The 16,671-nt window shown below is 35.9% G+C and overlaps 1 protein-coding gene across 4 annotated transcripts in view; it reads right to left on the bottom strand.

Moving 5' to 3' along the window:
* SEMA3D (semaphorin 3D) overlaps window positions 1–16,671 on the bottom strand; it is a 204,706-nt gene that overhangs the window by 41,395 nt on the left and 146,640 nt on the right. For all 4 annotated transcript variants that reach the window (XM_047695166.1, XM_047695167.1, XM_047695169.1 and 1 more), the window contains 3 exons: window positions 4,967–5,081; window positions 3,730–3,799; window positions 546–690 (listed from right to left, as the gene is read on the bottom strand). In XM_047695166.1, the coding sequence (XP_047551122.1) occupies window positions 546–690; window positions 3,730–3,799; window positions 4,967–5,081 (330 nt within the window). The remainder of the gene's footprint in view (window positions 1–545; window positions 691–3,729; window positions 3,800–4,966; window positions 5,082–16,671) is intronic.

Here is a 16,671-nt window from a genome sequence, read left to right on the forward strand (position 1 = left end):
AAATAAAACAAAACAAAAACCTTCCATTTACAAAGCAAATACAGATTTTACACTGCAAAGTGTTTTTTTTTTTACAGATGCCACATAATAAAGAAATAAATGAACTGTTGTAATTGACGTAGTTTTTGAAAAGTAGAAATGAAGGCCTGAAGACTCTAGTTACATATAGAGTTGTATGTGGGAAATAAATATTTATTTGGCATTTTCATTTAACCTGGAATATTTGTCATTCTATATATTCAAGATAAATCATCTTGACTCTGTAGACTTGCTGCAAATAAGCACTATATTTTCAGCATCGCCTGCTCCTTATGATACAACCCACTGTTTCCTGTAGAAGTTAAAGCTCTTACTCAAAAGAAAAAAAAAAAATTGTCAAGTTCCAGGGAAGGATGGAAATGCTAACACATCACTGTGAATAAATAATAGGTATTTTTAAACCCACGGTACATGTTGCTGTGGTGAATGGCATAGTTTATTATAATAGAATTAGGAAGAGGATATGGGGTCCAGAAAAGAATTTGATTATGAAATTGGATACATACTGTGCCAGGTCGGGGGTAAGGAATTCTTCCATCATACTGCACCCAACGGTGGTCTGCACTTTCCTTATGAGCATAGGGACCATTGAAAACTGCTCTGATGTCAGCCATGCTGTACACACAAACAGCTGAGCCTTTGAAGATGGAGCTGAAAAAAAGCAACATGATCCAATCACTCCCTGCACGTCTGTCACTGTACATTTATTTATTGAGCACATATTATAACCAGGTGTGTGGACAAACTTGGGCAGCTCATTCCATCTGAGAGATGCAGACAGAATGTGGGGATGTCTTTAAGGAGTTTACAACAAAGTAATCCTGAAAAAATGTGCTAGCAGTTACATTACAGATACATATAGTAACAAGCAAAGCAAACACACAGATGGGTCCCCAGTAGAGGGCTGTCTGGTTATGTTTTCAGAGAGAAGGGGCCATCTACATTGACGCTTGATGGATACATGGGAATTCCCTAGAAAAATGAGGACAGAAGAAAATATGCAGAAAAGAGTATCAAATTTATGTACATGCTTTTGAGATTTATTTGGAGTTCTTGCAGCATTTAATGCCTTCTAAAGAACTTACAAAATAAAAAAGTTATATTACCTATTTTTTTTTCATAGAGGAACACTTCAGGTATATAATTAATAATTACCTCATTTCTGTTTTCTTCAAGAGAGTGAATGTCCATAAATATTGGCTATTTACAATTTCCTAATTTCTATTAATTCAAAAAAAGATTGAAATTCTTTTGTGCTTCTACCTGAATTTTTGAATTTCTTCTTGAATTTATGTATGTAACTTATGTGATACTTAAAATTAATCTTAATTACATAGGATTGGAGGACACATAATCCAGATGCAGAAGAGCTCCTGGGAATTTCACAAGTTTTTGTAAATTAGTAGTGAAAACTGTTAACACTGTCCTCAGATGTTTCATTTTCTTTTTTTTTTTTTTTTAATTTCTGGAAAATAAATCATTCTTCTCTGCATCTAAAATTTTCAGTGATTTCTGTTCATGAAAATGAGATCACCCTTTATGATCTAAGAGACATAATATCTCAGTGCTACACAAGCAAGCTAAGGATTCTCTAGCATGGGAAACTCAATCATTAATATTCTTGGAATAAGGGGGGCCTGGGTGGCTCAGTCAGCCAAGCATCTGCCTTAGGCTCAAGTCATGGTCCCGGAGTCCCAGAGTCCAGGGATCGAGCCCAGCATCCGGCTCCCTGCTCAGCAGAGAGTCTGCTTCTCACCCTGTTCTTGTGCTCTCTCTTACTTTCTCTCTCTCTCAAATAAGTAAATAAAATCTTAAAAAATATATAATCTTGGAATGACATTAATGGGAAGCATTGGGACCTGAGGGCACACAGGCAGCTGGGAGAAAACTCTGCTAAGAAGGGCGGTGATCCCCCCATAAAAATCACATCCTCTGCCTAGGATATTTTAAAGGAATGATACATCATGCTTTATGGTGTTTCTATTGTCACAGATTAATTACATCTTCTCATGGGACAAAGGATGGGACACTGCATCCCAATATTACCTCGTTCCTCGGGGCGGCATTAAAAATAGACTAATAAAGTACACCAAGAACAAAGGGTTGACTTGTAACTTCACACTTTGGGTGGGCAGAAAACTTGGTAAGAGAAAAAAACATAACTATCTTGGGGCTATATTTCCCTGGCACATGTCTATACCTTGTGTTGGAACACACAGTGACTTCAAAGACAGTTCTGGGAATGGAAAGATGCCAAGAGAACTAGCGCTGAGATACTTAACTTGAGTAACTACAGGCACTTGCTTTTCCTGCCTCTTTTTAGTTCAGTTATGAATTTGCAGAAAAATGGAGTCCTAAGAGCAGCATTCTTCGGCCATCTTCTTTATTTTCATTTTAAAATTTCACAAAGCATTTTGTTTTCTGATGTCATCTGAACCAACACTACTGGCATAAGGTGTAAGGTGAACTGAATGAAGGTAATCCCACAGAAGAGAAATTATACTTTGCCTGCAGACTATTTTAATAACTTATTCGAAGGGGGGCAGTAAGACTATTTCCCTAATACCGATACCAATACTGCCAATTCTTCCAATACTAATATCAATATAAACAACAGTGATAGCAGAGCTGTGGAAAAAGTAAAAAAGGAGTTCAAAGAAGGTGTTGCAGGGAGTAATGTGTAGCAGGAATAAGGCTGTCCCATGTTCTAATATAAGTTACTGAATTAAATGAAATTAATATTAGGTAAAATTATGTAAGGTCTATATATTCTTTGAGAAAGCTTCACAGATGCTAGGACAACTTTTAAGGAAGTCATGGAGTCTCAGTGACAAGTGCAGGGCAATATTACACAGAAAGAAGACAAAAACACAGGAAAATTAAGAAAACACCTTTGGTTCTAGTCCCGTTTTTAATACCGGTTGGCCCATCTTCCTGATACAAGTCATACAAACTTCCTTTGCCTAAGTTAGTAGAGCAAAGAGTGTCGAATCTCATGACTGAGGCATGTATTTCTGTAATACTACTTCTATGTCATGCAGCTTAACCTTTTTGTTATGGTGAGTATATGCAGGCACCTTTGCATCCTGTAACTTTAGTCTGGGAATTTAACTCGCAGATGTACTTGCTTACTTGCTCATATAGAGAAAGAGCCGTATGTACAAGTTTAGTCCCTGATGTGTTATGCGTACGGCCAAGCCCTGACACAATGGAGATGTCTATGTACAGGAAATTGGCTAAATGAATTGTGGTAATGGACACAGAAGTACTCTGCTGGTATAAAAAGAACAAAGAGACATTTTATGTTTTGATATTGAAAGAGTTCTAGGAAACACTATGTGAAAGAATAAAATGAAAAATGGATATTTTTTTTCCACACAAAAGGAAGGGACCGAAAAATACAACTGTATTTCCTTACATATGCCTTACAATTCTATAGAAGAATTCCAAGTGTTGTTTTTTTGTTTTGTTTTGTTTTGTTTTTAAAGATTCTATTTATTTATTTGACAGCCAGAGACAGCCAGAGAGGGAACACAAGCAGGGGGAGTGGGAGAGGGAGAAGCAGGCTCCCGATGAGCAGGAAGCCTGATGCGGGGCTGGATCCCAGGACTCCAGGATCATGACCTGAGCAGAAGGCAGACACTTAATGAATGAGCCACCCAGGTGCCCCTTGTTTTGCTTTTAACTTACCTGGTTGTGGTAAAGACTCCATAGACCACAGGATTTCTTTCATCTCTTGTGGGGAGTAAGTAAATATCCTCTATTAATGGAAGAAAAAATAACAATTCATTATATTTTTATATTTTAGTATTACATATTTGCCTTATCTTTAAGAATACAGTACTTCTGAGACTCTAACAGATATAAAATTCAGATAACAGTGGAAGTCGTTACATTATGACATAAGAAATTAGGGATTAAAGACCGGTTTTCTCGCTAGCTATGTGGCACTGAACTGGATATCAAGCCTCTTAGGTGTCTATTTCAATCACCTATAAATGGGATGATTCGCTAATAATCTCCATGAGTATTCCCAGTCACAAGTATGTGATTTCTGACAGAAGAGTAACTAATAACATAGAGTGTTTTTACCCTCCGATGTAAAAAAAAGTCTTGCCCTGTAATTGTGTCAACTTATTAATAATTCAATTATCTATTTGCTAACAATATAAAAATCGCTACACAAGTTAATTACCTGCAAAATACTTGCTCAGTATTTTGTAAATACTTAAGCAGTATTGATACCAAAGTATGTGTAAACAACCTCCATTAAAAGGTTATTTAAGATGTGAGCATGCTTATGTACCACATGAGGAATCAGCCATGAATAGTGAATATATACTTTAAATACCGTATGGCAAAAATCATTCAATGATAACATCATTTTTACACAGCAAGGCAAAAACAAGTTCAAAAGATAAGATTTGATGATGCTAACTTTATATATAGCTGAAAAAATTCCTTCTAGAACTAGCTTTGAGAGGGGTAAAGACGGGAAATTCAAGAGAATGACCCATCGAACATTTCTGAGTATTCTTTTTTTTAAGTCGGAGGGAGTGAGTTCACCCAGTCTCCCGGGCTCTCCAGCAGAGGGCATCCTCAGAATAAAGAACCCAAGTTCCGGCTGCCTACAGACTGCCGCGCCTTCCAAAGTAAAAGGCCACATGGAGAATGAATGGATTCTGGTGAACCTTTGCTGGTAGCTTTTTGTCTCTTGCTGCTGCTTTGTTTCCTCCTAACTAGGAGGATGCTTACAAAGAGAGGAATTGCTTCATTACAACGTGCTCTGAAACCTAGAGCACCTCCATGTTCTTTGTGTGTGTGAAGCTGTCCTGGGCTCTATGGGGGGGCTAAAATAAAATAAATGCTTTATTTATTAGGCAGTAGGTCATTTTTAAGAAAAAAAAAAAAGGAGCATGTAACTCACGAAGCTCATCAAAATGAGTGTCTGCCCCATCATTTCCAGGAATAGAGCAAACTAATCTGGCTTTAAGAAAAGTTGTCCATTTGTTTATCAGGCTGCGTTGTCCTCCTACATCGTTCTGGGGGGAAAAAAAAGGAAAATAGTGAAGATACAGATTTAACGTCATTGTTTACAAAGACAGGGAGTCTACATGTTTAACGCCTTGAACTTTCAAATAAGGGAAAAGGCAGTTTTGTCCTTTCACATTCATGCTTTTGTCATGGTTGAATGACTACGGTGTATATAACACGGCTCTCCTGAATGAGGTGCTGGCAGGGCTACCCAGGAAATGACTGAGTCCTGGAATCAAATCTCACCTCAGCCACTTTTTGTTCCATGGACTACAAAAGGCTACTTAACTCTCCAAGTTTTTGTTTCCTCACTGAAAAAAAATGTGAATAGTGCATTGAAATTGATTATTTTGATGATTAAATGGAAAAATTTGTGTACAATGCTTAGCATAGAGGTAGAAAACTTACGTTCAATAAATCCTAGCACTGACTTGTGTATTATACACATGATAAAGATCATGATGTACAGCCTTTAGAAATATGCTATAGACTTAAAAAATAGTCTTTTTCCAAAATTAGTGTGCTATTAATTAAGCAATAAGGCAACATAAACATACACATAAAACTAATCTTGTTGTGCTATGGTGAGTGCTGCAAAGTGTGTAAACCTGGCGATTCACAGACCTGTACCCCTGGGGATAAAAATATATTATATGTCTATAAAAAATAAAATTAAAAAAAAAAGGTCAAACTCAAAAAAAAAAAAATCTTGTTTTAAAGGCTAATTGATGTCTTTCCAGACTCTCTTTCACTGTGAAATATTTCATTAAATTGTTCTTTAGACACTTACCAAGCACACGTGTTTAAATCAATTCAGTAAAATAAATTCAATAACTCACCATAAAAAGATCTGTTTCTTATTTTTAATTTAATAGTTTCCCATGAACACTAAATTCATACAATTTGTTATCTGGCCGGACTAGATCTGCTATGTTTTCAATAAGTAAGATAGGACTGTTTCATGGCATAAATACTGTAAATACTTTCAAAAATTACTTCTGGAGTCACTATTCCCATTCATGTACTTACATCTAAATGTAAATTATATAAAAATTTTTATCCATCATGCAATCTATGTTTTATAAAATTAATAAAAGTTCACTATGAAATACTAACTCTGAATATTTCGGAACTGTATTTCCTGTGCTTCTTTTATCTCTGAAAATTATATGAAATTAGAGAAAATTATCTAAATAGCTCCTCCAAACAGGAGAATTCGAAGTCGGAGAAATAGTTGCTATTCTTTAAGAAAGGGAGAGGAAGAAAGGGAAGGGGAGGGAAGACAGAGATCCCTTTGTGTATTAACTTGGGTGATATGGAAACCCAAATTCCAGATGATATAATCTTAGTAACAAAGCAAATCTCAGAAGGCTATAGATTTGTAGGAGTGCTCAGAACACAATGAGGTCCTGACACCATAGGCTGGAGCTCTCTTTATAGCCTTAGCACCTAACACCCTGGGTGCACACAGGGCACCTAGAGTGAATGAATCCCATTTTATTTTGTTTTGCTTAAAGATTTATTTATATATTTGAGAGACAGAGAGAGAGTGCACTGGGGAGAGGGACAGAGGAAGAGGGCAGGAAAGTCTCACGCAGACTCCCCTCTGAGCACGGACTCAGACCCAGGGCTCCATGCCACGACCCTGACATCATTACCTGAGCCCAAATCAAGTCAGACACTTAACGCACTGAGCCACGCAGGCACCTGTGAATCCCATTTTATATCCTCCTCTGCTAAACACCAGAATACTTTTCACCAATAGCTCTGTAGACATAAGTAATAATTTTTATGTTCTTTATTTGTTCTTTAGGTTTATAACAATGTGAAAAAAATATTTAAAGACATTCAAATTCAATAAAATATTTCCTATAGGAACTAAGATTTGCACTTAAACAAAATACTGTGCCTCACAATTTGTGCTATGTCTCGCTGTTTTAAATTTAAATGATCCAAATCAGTGTGCACTTCGTCTTGGAACACATGTCTCCCTGAGTTCATGTGGACTGGCAGATACAGGAGAGACCCTCCATGATAAGTACAGCGATTGTTTGGAAACTGGACCAAAAAAAGACCTTTCTGGCAATAGTATTTTGACACTGATACTGTTCGGAATTTCTGACATGTGGCGAAAAGCAAAGCAAAAGAACATTTAGTTGATTTTCTCATAATTTTTCATTCTTCTCAGAAAATGCACTCCCTATTCCTTTCATCCAACACCTACTGTGCATGTCACTAATGCCCTGCTTATCAGGTGTTTAATAAGTACATGTTCGATGATTAGTGAGTAACTAAAAATACAAGATAAAATTGATAAATGTCCTTTGAAAGTATAGATAAATACCAAAGGAGTTAAGTCTCCTCTGAAATGTCTTTGTAGTGGAAAAAATGAGGACAGGCATCGCTGTGGAGTTAGACTCAATACTGTTCTTAAAATGAGAGGTGAGTTCAGACATGCAGAGGTTGGCCTATCCAGGAAATATTCTAGGTGCTAGAAACTAGGGGGAAAGGGCAACGGATGGAACACTTTATAACATGTACAGAGAACCAGGACAAATTTCGTTTAGATGAAGACTGGAATAAATGAAAATAGTGGAGGGAAATGTTATAAAAGAAAATTTGAGACAATCCAGGAAGGCTTTCATACCAGATCAGAGCATATTTATGTCATTTAGTGATATGCTATTTCATATATATTATTACTACAAATAAATGAAAGAAAATGAATACATGATCTATTTCATATAATAACCCTCTAGAACCAATGTGTCTATACTTGCTATTGAATTTATGTTTTGGATACGGTGCTTCTATTGTTGTAGTATCATTGCTCAATAATAAAAATAATCAATATTTAAGCTAGCTATTGGATGATTAATGATGGCTGTGCTGTGAAGACAGATTTATCTAGATATGACCTTTATTTTTACTGCTAACATCCTCAGATCATTTAATAACTATAAATCCAGATGTTAATATGAATAGGCAAAAACATGGATGCTTCCTTCTATTAATGATGAATTCTGTGTTAATGTTTAGTAGGATTCCAGTGAGAAAATATGTTATCTGGAATCACTCAGAAAGAAAGAGATTTTTAAATAAACTTAAAAATAAAAAGATATCTTCTCATCTTTCTCATGAACCTTGATTTATATCTTTTTACATTCACATGTGTTCTGTCTTTTGTATTTTTATTTTAGCAGAGCCCTACCCATAAGCCAAGAGCTCATTAAAAATCTTTCAATTTTAATGCACTTACAAATTTATAATATTTGAACATTTTTATTGCCTTTATTTGCACATTTTGAGTTAGCAATAAATACTAAAAATAGTGTTGATTCAATATACATGAGGAAATATATCCACCGTCATGAATTTAATGCCAGGGACTATGTTTGGTTTACTGCTTTACCCCTAGCAGAGTCGTTGCTCAAATTACTTTGTTAATTGAATAAACAGATATATCAAATATTTGCTCCATGACATTCCTCTATCAGGTATCTACATCACTACTTCCATAAAAATTAGCAATCACATCCACTTATAAACATTTTATGAGATAAAAGCAACAATAAATGTCCCTTTTCAAACAGTGTCCCCCTTTTCCATTTGCAGTTATCATCCATATTCAAGACGAACCATGAAACAGTTCTAACTATTCTACGAGGTTCAAATTTGTTGAACAGGAAAGGGACATACTGCTGTATATGTGTGTGTGTGTGTGTGTGTGTGTGTGTGTGTGTGTGTGTATTTATTTATTTATTTATTTATTGGGTTAAATATATATATAAATATATAAATATATATAAATAAATATATAAATAATATATAATATAATATGTTATATTATATATTATAAATATAAATAATATATAAAGATATACAAATAATATATATTATTGTATATAATTATATATTAAATTAAATTATATATAAATTATATATAAATTAAAAATATATAATATATATAATATATATAAATAATATAAAAAAATAAATATATATATTTAACCTGACAAATGGAAATTGCAATTCTCTGAACAAAAAGAATCTTTAAATGTTCTTGCCAATCCTCAAGCACCATTTCCTGGCCCCTCAAGGAATAAAATGATAAAAAACAAGCAAAAAAAAAAAAAAAATCCAGGTCAAAGATGAAAGCCACCTACTCTCAGCAGGGAAAGAAGTATAATTTCTGGGATAATAGTTCTCAGGGATGGATTATAAGCATTTAATGACTGGATAGTAACTCTTAGAGACATCCAGAAGCATGACCTGGAATGGCAAAGTTCAATTCTCAAGGAGTTGTATTTCTCCTGTAGGGAAGGAAGTGTCAGTTGACTGACTTGACCACCTCTCAGTCCCTGGATTTGTTTGCAAATCCACAAAATCCCCCCTGAGAACTTTAAGCCCTGAGGAGGGCTGAAAGGGAGGTAACCACTTTTGTACTAAATTGTCACCTCCTTGCTTGTTTTTGTGAAGTTCTAAAGAACACAACTATCTCACTAACATAATAGATTTATTATTGAGATGTCAGAATCAGCAGCTTTTAGTCACCGTCTCTTCTGTGCCTCCACTCTATCACAGCTTCTTTGTGGTCAGATTGCCAAAAGCCTTGACATTCTCTACAGATGCAGATGAAAGTAACAAAGAAATTAAATGTAAACAAGTGAGGCCACATGGGTTCCAAGTGGGGGGGTGAACACAGAGGGTGACTGTTCTTTTATTCTCTATGGTTTTTTATATGTTTGTGACAGTTCTTAATTTTAAAAACAGAAAAGACAGAAGATGAAACAAAGCACAATTTAGAATCCTTCAGCAGCTTGAAAATAAACTCTCTGGGCCAGGTGGTCGAGTGATGGCTGCATATTATGAAATACTATGATTTCCACTCATAGGCTACTGATGGGTAGATCAGTCAGAAGGCAGGTTAATGGTGATTCCATTTTGCTTCTACTGTCCCAGCAGATTCAAGTCCTTATAAATCTTACATAGACATGTGGAGTAGCTACAAACTGTCACACATGAACTTTTATTGAGTATGTCTTTTGACCTTTGGGTCACTATGCTGGGTTCATCTGCTAAACACAATTTTATCTGTATACATCATCCTCTTTGCGGATCTCTTAGCACTTTATAAATATGATCCTTTTCACCTATGTCTTGGGAAACAGAAGCTCTTGGAAAATACAAGAATTGACTTTTAGCTCCTAGCTCTTAACGCCTGAAGACTTTATAAATCAACGAAATCACAAGACATCTGTGAACATGTTGTATTCCATTGAAATATAGATTAGCATTCAGAAATCTGTAACCATATTAATGAGTTTAAGTTGAAAGACACCAGGCTTTTCCAGTCAACAAACACTGAAGAATGGCACATCTTCAGCACTTAGAAAAAAGAAAAAAAAAAAAAAGGTTTGATGCAGGAGTCAGACTGGTTCATAAATTCTTCTTTGCTTAAAATTAGTTCTTTTGCTTAAAGCTCTTCTGCATCCTTGTGCAGGCAAGAGAATGGAATTCCACCAAACACTTTGAAAACTATCATCTGTGTACCTTTTATGCACAGTTCTCCCCAGTTCTAGCTTTTAATGACATTTAGTCCCAGAGATTTTGGTTTGAATTAATACTACCTTTTTCTTTTGAAGTGTAATCTAAATACTACAATATTGTAAATCAATAAACGTATTTTTTTCCATAACTGAAACCGCTCCACTGAGATAAACACATAGACTTCCCATGGATCCTTTTTACACATTCAGTATAAGATTAGGGCAATTTAATACTTTGGTGTTTTCAATGTAATGCCTCTTATATTTTTCAATACAGCATTCATATTCTTTATCTGATCTGTCATTTATGATAACAGCCATCCCTTGTGAGTTTTAAACAGTCTCGTGTTGAGATATGCCTCTGAATCACCTGAGGACCCATTCCACCAGGAAATACTGGGGCTAAGACCCCAGCAACTGACCTTTTAGAGCAACTGTCCAATGTACTCCCTGGGCTGCCTCGAGCTTCACACACTTATTTCCAGGGACGGATTTTAGAACCTTTGTAAACTTAATACACATAGTCTGTATGGGGCTGGGGTAAATAAAAATGATAAGAATAATCCAAACACAGAATGGCCTATTTAGAAGCTGGAAACTATAATTATGATGTGACAGAAACAAAAAGTAAAATCTGGAATAAGAGGTTCCAAGAGCCTCATTAGGAAAGCATGTCATGGGCGCCTGGGAGGCTCAGTGGGTTAAACCCTCTGCCTTCGGCTCAGGTCATGATCTCGGGGTCCTGGGATCGAGCCCCACGTCGGGCTTTCTGCTCGTCAGGAAGCCTGCTTCCCCCTCTCTCTCTGCCTGCCTCTCTGTCTACCTGTGATCTCTGTCTGTCAAATAAATAAATAAAATCTTAAAAAAAAAAAAAAAAGGAAAGCATGTCATATACACCAAAATATGGTATTATACTGAGAGCAGAGCTTAAATGAGGACATTTTTAATACATTAAATGAACTAATGGATGACAGTGAATTACATGGACTGAATCAAATGAGAGAACTATGTCGTTGTGCTTTCCTTTTTAGACCGGATCTTCCTTTGCAATGTGTGGTAACCACGTTTCATCTAACTGTTTCATTGAGATGGGGGAAAGAAAAGTAATAGGGTTATGACCACTAAGAAATAAAAGCAAAATAGGAAAGTAAGGAGTCTTCTATTTCATCTACAAATAATCTTGAAATCCCTTAATGGTAAAAGAAACAAAGCTATGTAAACTCAAACATCTCACACAAAGGGGAGAGGAGAAGAACAAAATAAACAAAAAAACTTGTATGGCAGGTATTAAGCACAGTGATTTTTAAGGGATCTATTCTGAAGAGGCTTTCAAGACAACCTATATATATACATATATATATATATATTTTTTTTTTTTTTCCTAAAAGGGACTCTCACGTTTAGAGATGACTGTTTTTGACTTGCTATTGGAGAATCAAAATGGAGAACATGTTTTTCTAACTACTGCAAAAACTTGTAAAGATTATTAGAAATGCCGGACTAGATAATAGTCTCTACTAAAAAGTTCAGTTTCTAATATTTAACAGGTTAAAATTAAGTAAATGTAAGCATGATAAGCATTTTTGTTGTTGTTTTTGTTTTTTTCTCAGGTAGGATCAGAGCTCAGTAAATTTAAAAAAAAAAAAAAAAAGCTACAGCCAACAGTGTAAATCCTTGCCTAGGAATTTCTGACAGGAAAACAGATGGAAGTGAAGCAAAAGCACATCTGTAACTTGTGGCTCTAAATCTCTCATTTAGGTTGTAAGTGACACGTTGAAAAGTAAGCAAAAAAACCCCACAACTCGGCAGAGATCAATAAACACGGAAAGTGTGTTCGGCCTAAAAACACAAATCTTCAAAGGCAGTAATTGTCCAAAAAGGACCATATATCAAGGTAGACAATGCAAGTGGAATCAAGGCAAAAGTCTATTAATTAGACCCCCAGGCAAGTTATGTGAAAGGACCATCCAAACTGAATTCCTGGCATGGACCAAAGGAAATACTGCAAAACAAAAAAGAGAACTGGCATAACCTACAGCTGGAATCCAGAGTGGGCGAGCATAAGTAAGCTAATGGACAATGCTTCCAAAAATGAATAGAATCCCAAAGTAATGGGAAACAGCCTTGAGGCCAAAAGTTGCAAGCAAGCCTCACTGAAGAGACTGGTATTTCCACACTGTAACTTACAGGGTGAGTCTTGAAGGGATACACACACACACACACATAAACACACACACAGACACACACGTGTGGTAATAAACACCACACAAACATAAATAATAGTATCTGAAAGGACTATTCAGAAGGTTTATTTCAGGCTGTCTCACCTGTTCTTTCAGTTAACATTTATTACCTCGCCATGGAGATCTGTGTAATTTACCATTTATGAGAGCAGACCAGGGTGTAAGTAAGGTGCACCATTTGGTGCTTGAAATATTGGCTGTATGACAGAATAAAGAATTATAAAGTCTGGTAAGGCTCTAGAAATCATCTAGGCTAAGCATCTTATTTTAAATATGAGAAAAATGGAGTAAGAAGTTTGATAGGGATACCATTGAAAAATAATTCATCAGTAAATGTGTTCTGCCATATACAAGATAAACATACTGAGTTTGAAAGTGATTGAAAGGAGGTGCTTACTCTCCTGAGGTTGTCATGAAATGTACTCTAATTCAGTTTCTTTAGTACATTAAGTGTCTCTCCCTGTCCACGTCTCTTGTCTAAAGTTTGCATTGTTCAAATTGTCCACAAAATTTTCACCAGACATGTCTCCAAATCCTTTTGACTACATGCAGAAATAAGATCCACCCTCCAAGTACAAATGTTGCTAAAAATGAAGGCAAGATAATAACCATAATTTCAAACATGGAAACTAATTAAATATCATCTCTTCCCATTAACCTTCAGTAACTGACCTATCTCCAACCAACCCCTGTCCCTAATATAAACATACTACCACTCTTGTGCTCCCAAGCGCAGTTGGTTGACTTGGCTCCAAAAGCGTGAGTGTGTATGAGTGATATGTTGTATGTGTGTACGTGATTTTTGACATTTAACTCTCTGTTGTATGACAAGGCACTTACATTATTCACATGTCAATCTTCTACATTGTTGACTGCTTGAAAATAGAAACCTAGTTAAGTCACTCTTGTTTTCCAGTACCTTCCTCAGTATCTGCCACATCCAAATTCATAAGATCTCATTTAAATCTTTCACTTCCTTGGTAACAGCATCATGGAAGAGATGGGTGCCTTCATTTCCTAAGTTAAGAAGCTGAGTTGGGGGGACCTGGGTGGATCAGTCAGTTAAGCCTCTGCACTCTGTTTGGGTCATGATCCCAGGGTCCAGGTATCTAGTTCACTGTCAGGCTCCCCTCGCTTCTCCCTCTCCCTCTGCTGCTTCCCTGCTTGTGCGCTAGCTCTCTCTCTGTCAAATAAATAGATAAAATCTTAAAAAAAAAAAAAAAAAGCTGAGCTAGGAAGGCATAGAACAGAGATGTAAGCCTGGTCTGCTTCCACATTGAATATTTTCATCATTTGAGCAAACTATATTAGTGATATCCTTACTGCCAAATCGAATATCTGATTTTTAGTAACAATCTTATCTGACTTCCTTTTGGTGTGTAATATTACTGACAATTGCTTTCTTCTTGAAACAGCTTTTGTCCTTTGTCATGCCACTCTCAACAAGTTCCCCGCCTACTATCAAACTATTTCTTCTCAATTGACTTTATAGTATTTTCCTCTGTTTTTGTTTTATTTTGTTTTGTTTTTCCCCTTAAATATCATTGTCCCTTGGGATTGTGTCCTTGCTCATTGATCTCATACTACATATTTCCCTGCACTATTCACACACCTCCATGACTTCAAGAAACACCAGTACATTGGTGATTTCCAAGTTCAGGATTCCAGACACCACCAAGCCTCAGGTTCCCATTTTCAACTGGCTATTTTGGCAGCATATCCCAGAGCCACGTCAAGTTCGACATGTCCAAGTATAAAATTCACGCCCTTACACAATATTTGGTGTTTTTGCTATCAAATATCAGAAGATATCTCTTTGTGAATTTCCCTCATCTCTGGTTGTCTTCTGGAAATCACAATTACTAAGAATATAGGAGTCTGTGTCTACGGGCAGGTATTAATGTTTCTGGGACAGTAATAGGGAAGAATTAAAATGCATCAAGGATCCAACAGGACAGGAACTTGTTGCAGCCTCTCATATACATCATGATGTCGATATCTGCAGTATCAGTCAGTATACGAATGGGGAAGATAAGACTTCTTATGACTTGAAAATTTATGTATGTTTTAAAGGGGAAACAATCACTATCCTGTTAATTTCCCATGTACTTGTTATGTTCCCATCACAGCAAAGCTCTTTCAATATCTTTTTTTTCTTTAAGGTTTTATTTATTTGAGAGAGAGAAAGAGAGAGAGAGAGAGCATAAGCAGGGATAGGGGAGAGGGAGAAGCAGACTCCCCACTGGAGCCTGACATCGGACTCAATCCCAGGACCCTGAGATCATGACCTGAGCCAAAGGCAGGTGCTTAACTGACTGAGCCACCCAGGTGCCCCTTTGATTTCTTAAATGCTCTTTCCCACCTCTGAGATTTCACATGTGCTTTTCCTTCTGCCTGGAATATTCTTCCCGATCCCTGTCTCTTTGCCTTGCAATTTCGTAATCATTTTCAATATCTGGTTCAAAAGTTACTTTCTCAGACAGAACATCTTCCACAGCCAATCTAAATCCCACCCATTTTCCTAATGATGCCCTGTGACCCCCCCACTTTAGCACTTGCCACACTTTCCAATGATATATTAATCTGTGTTTTCTTGTTTAAAGCATGTATCATTTAGTAGTGTGCAAGCTCAGTGAATACAAATATAACTTCTTTTTTTCTTTTTATCTTCTATAAACTACTGTTTATTTAGCACAGCATTGTGCACACATTAAGTAAATGAATACTTTCATAGTTTTTATTTATATTGTAGCCACTAGCCACGTGATACTACTTATCTTTATTATTTGAAATTTTTATTTTAATTCCAGTCAGTTGATAACACACATGATACTATTTAAATTAATATCAGTTAAAATTAAATAACTTTAAAAATTCAGTTCCTCTATCACACTAATTGAATGTTAATACTAACAGCCACGTAGCTCCTGTGTTGGAGAGTGGACATATGGAACATTCCTATCATCATGTAAAGTTCTAGTGGACAGACTAATCTACACTAAGCAATTAATAAAGGAGAAGTAACAAATTAAAGACTTATTAGACATCCATATCTAGATTCTATGCATTCTATTCTATTCACTCCTATTTTCTTTAGGGTCCTTACTTGCAAATATTTCTCAGTCCAGATGGTTCCTCAAATTATTGCTAAGTATATCTATCCATCAAGTCACTTCTTTTCTAAAAAAACATTGATAACTTCTCATTGCCTACAGGATAGAGTTTGAACTACTTAATATGGAAACAAGACTTCTTATCTTCCAATTTACCACTCCAATCTCAAATAACATTGCCCCCCATATCCACCCCTCCAGTTCCACTTTCAACAAAATTTCATCCTTCTATAAACCAAATATATGCTGTCACACTGCTTGAAAGGCTTATCCTTTCCTTTCCTTGATATAGTCCTCCTCCTTCTACAAGACTCAATTTTTGAGCTTCGTCAAACATGCAGTATTCTCAGCTCCTACCTGTCACTTAATATTGTGATTATCTGTTTGTATCTCTATTTCCTTCAGTGTGCTGGGAGATTTCAAAGAAAGGGGACAGTGGTATACTTATCTCCCAGGGTCTACTGTATTACTGCATTTTGTCCAGAACTTATATTTTGTTATTATTGAAATAATGAATGAAATAATGAAATATAATAATAATAATGAAAGAGTGGGTTACAGAATTGAAAAGACTCACTCTTATTCTGTAAACAATCTTTAATAATTTTTGTGTAATTTTTGCCCATTTCAATAAACTTTCTCCCAACCAATGACAATATACTACACAAATAGTACTATCTTTGACAGGTTAGT

This window comes from Lutra lutra, chromosome 11 (genome assembly GCF_902655055.1).
Source record: "Lutra lutra chromosome 11, mLutLut1.2, whole genome shotgun sequence".
NCBI lineage: Eukaryota > Metazoa > Chordata > Mammalia > Carnivora > Mustelidae > Lutra > Lutra lutra.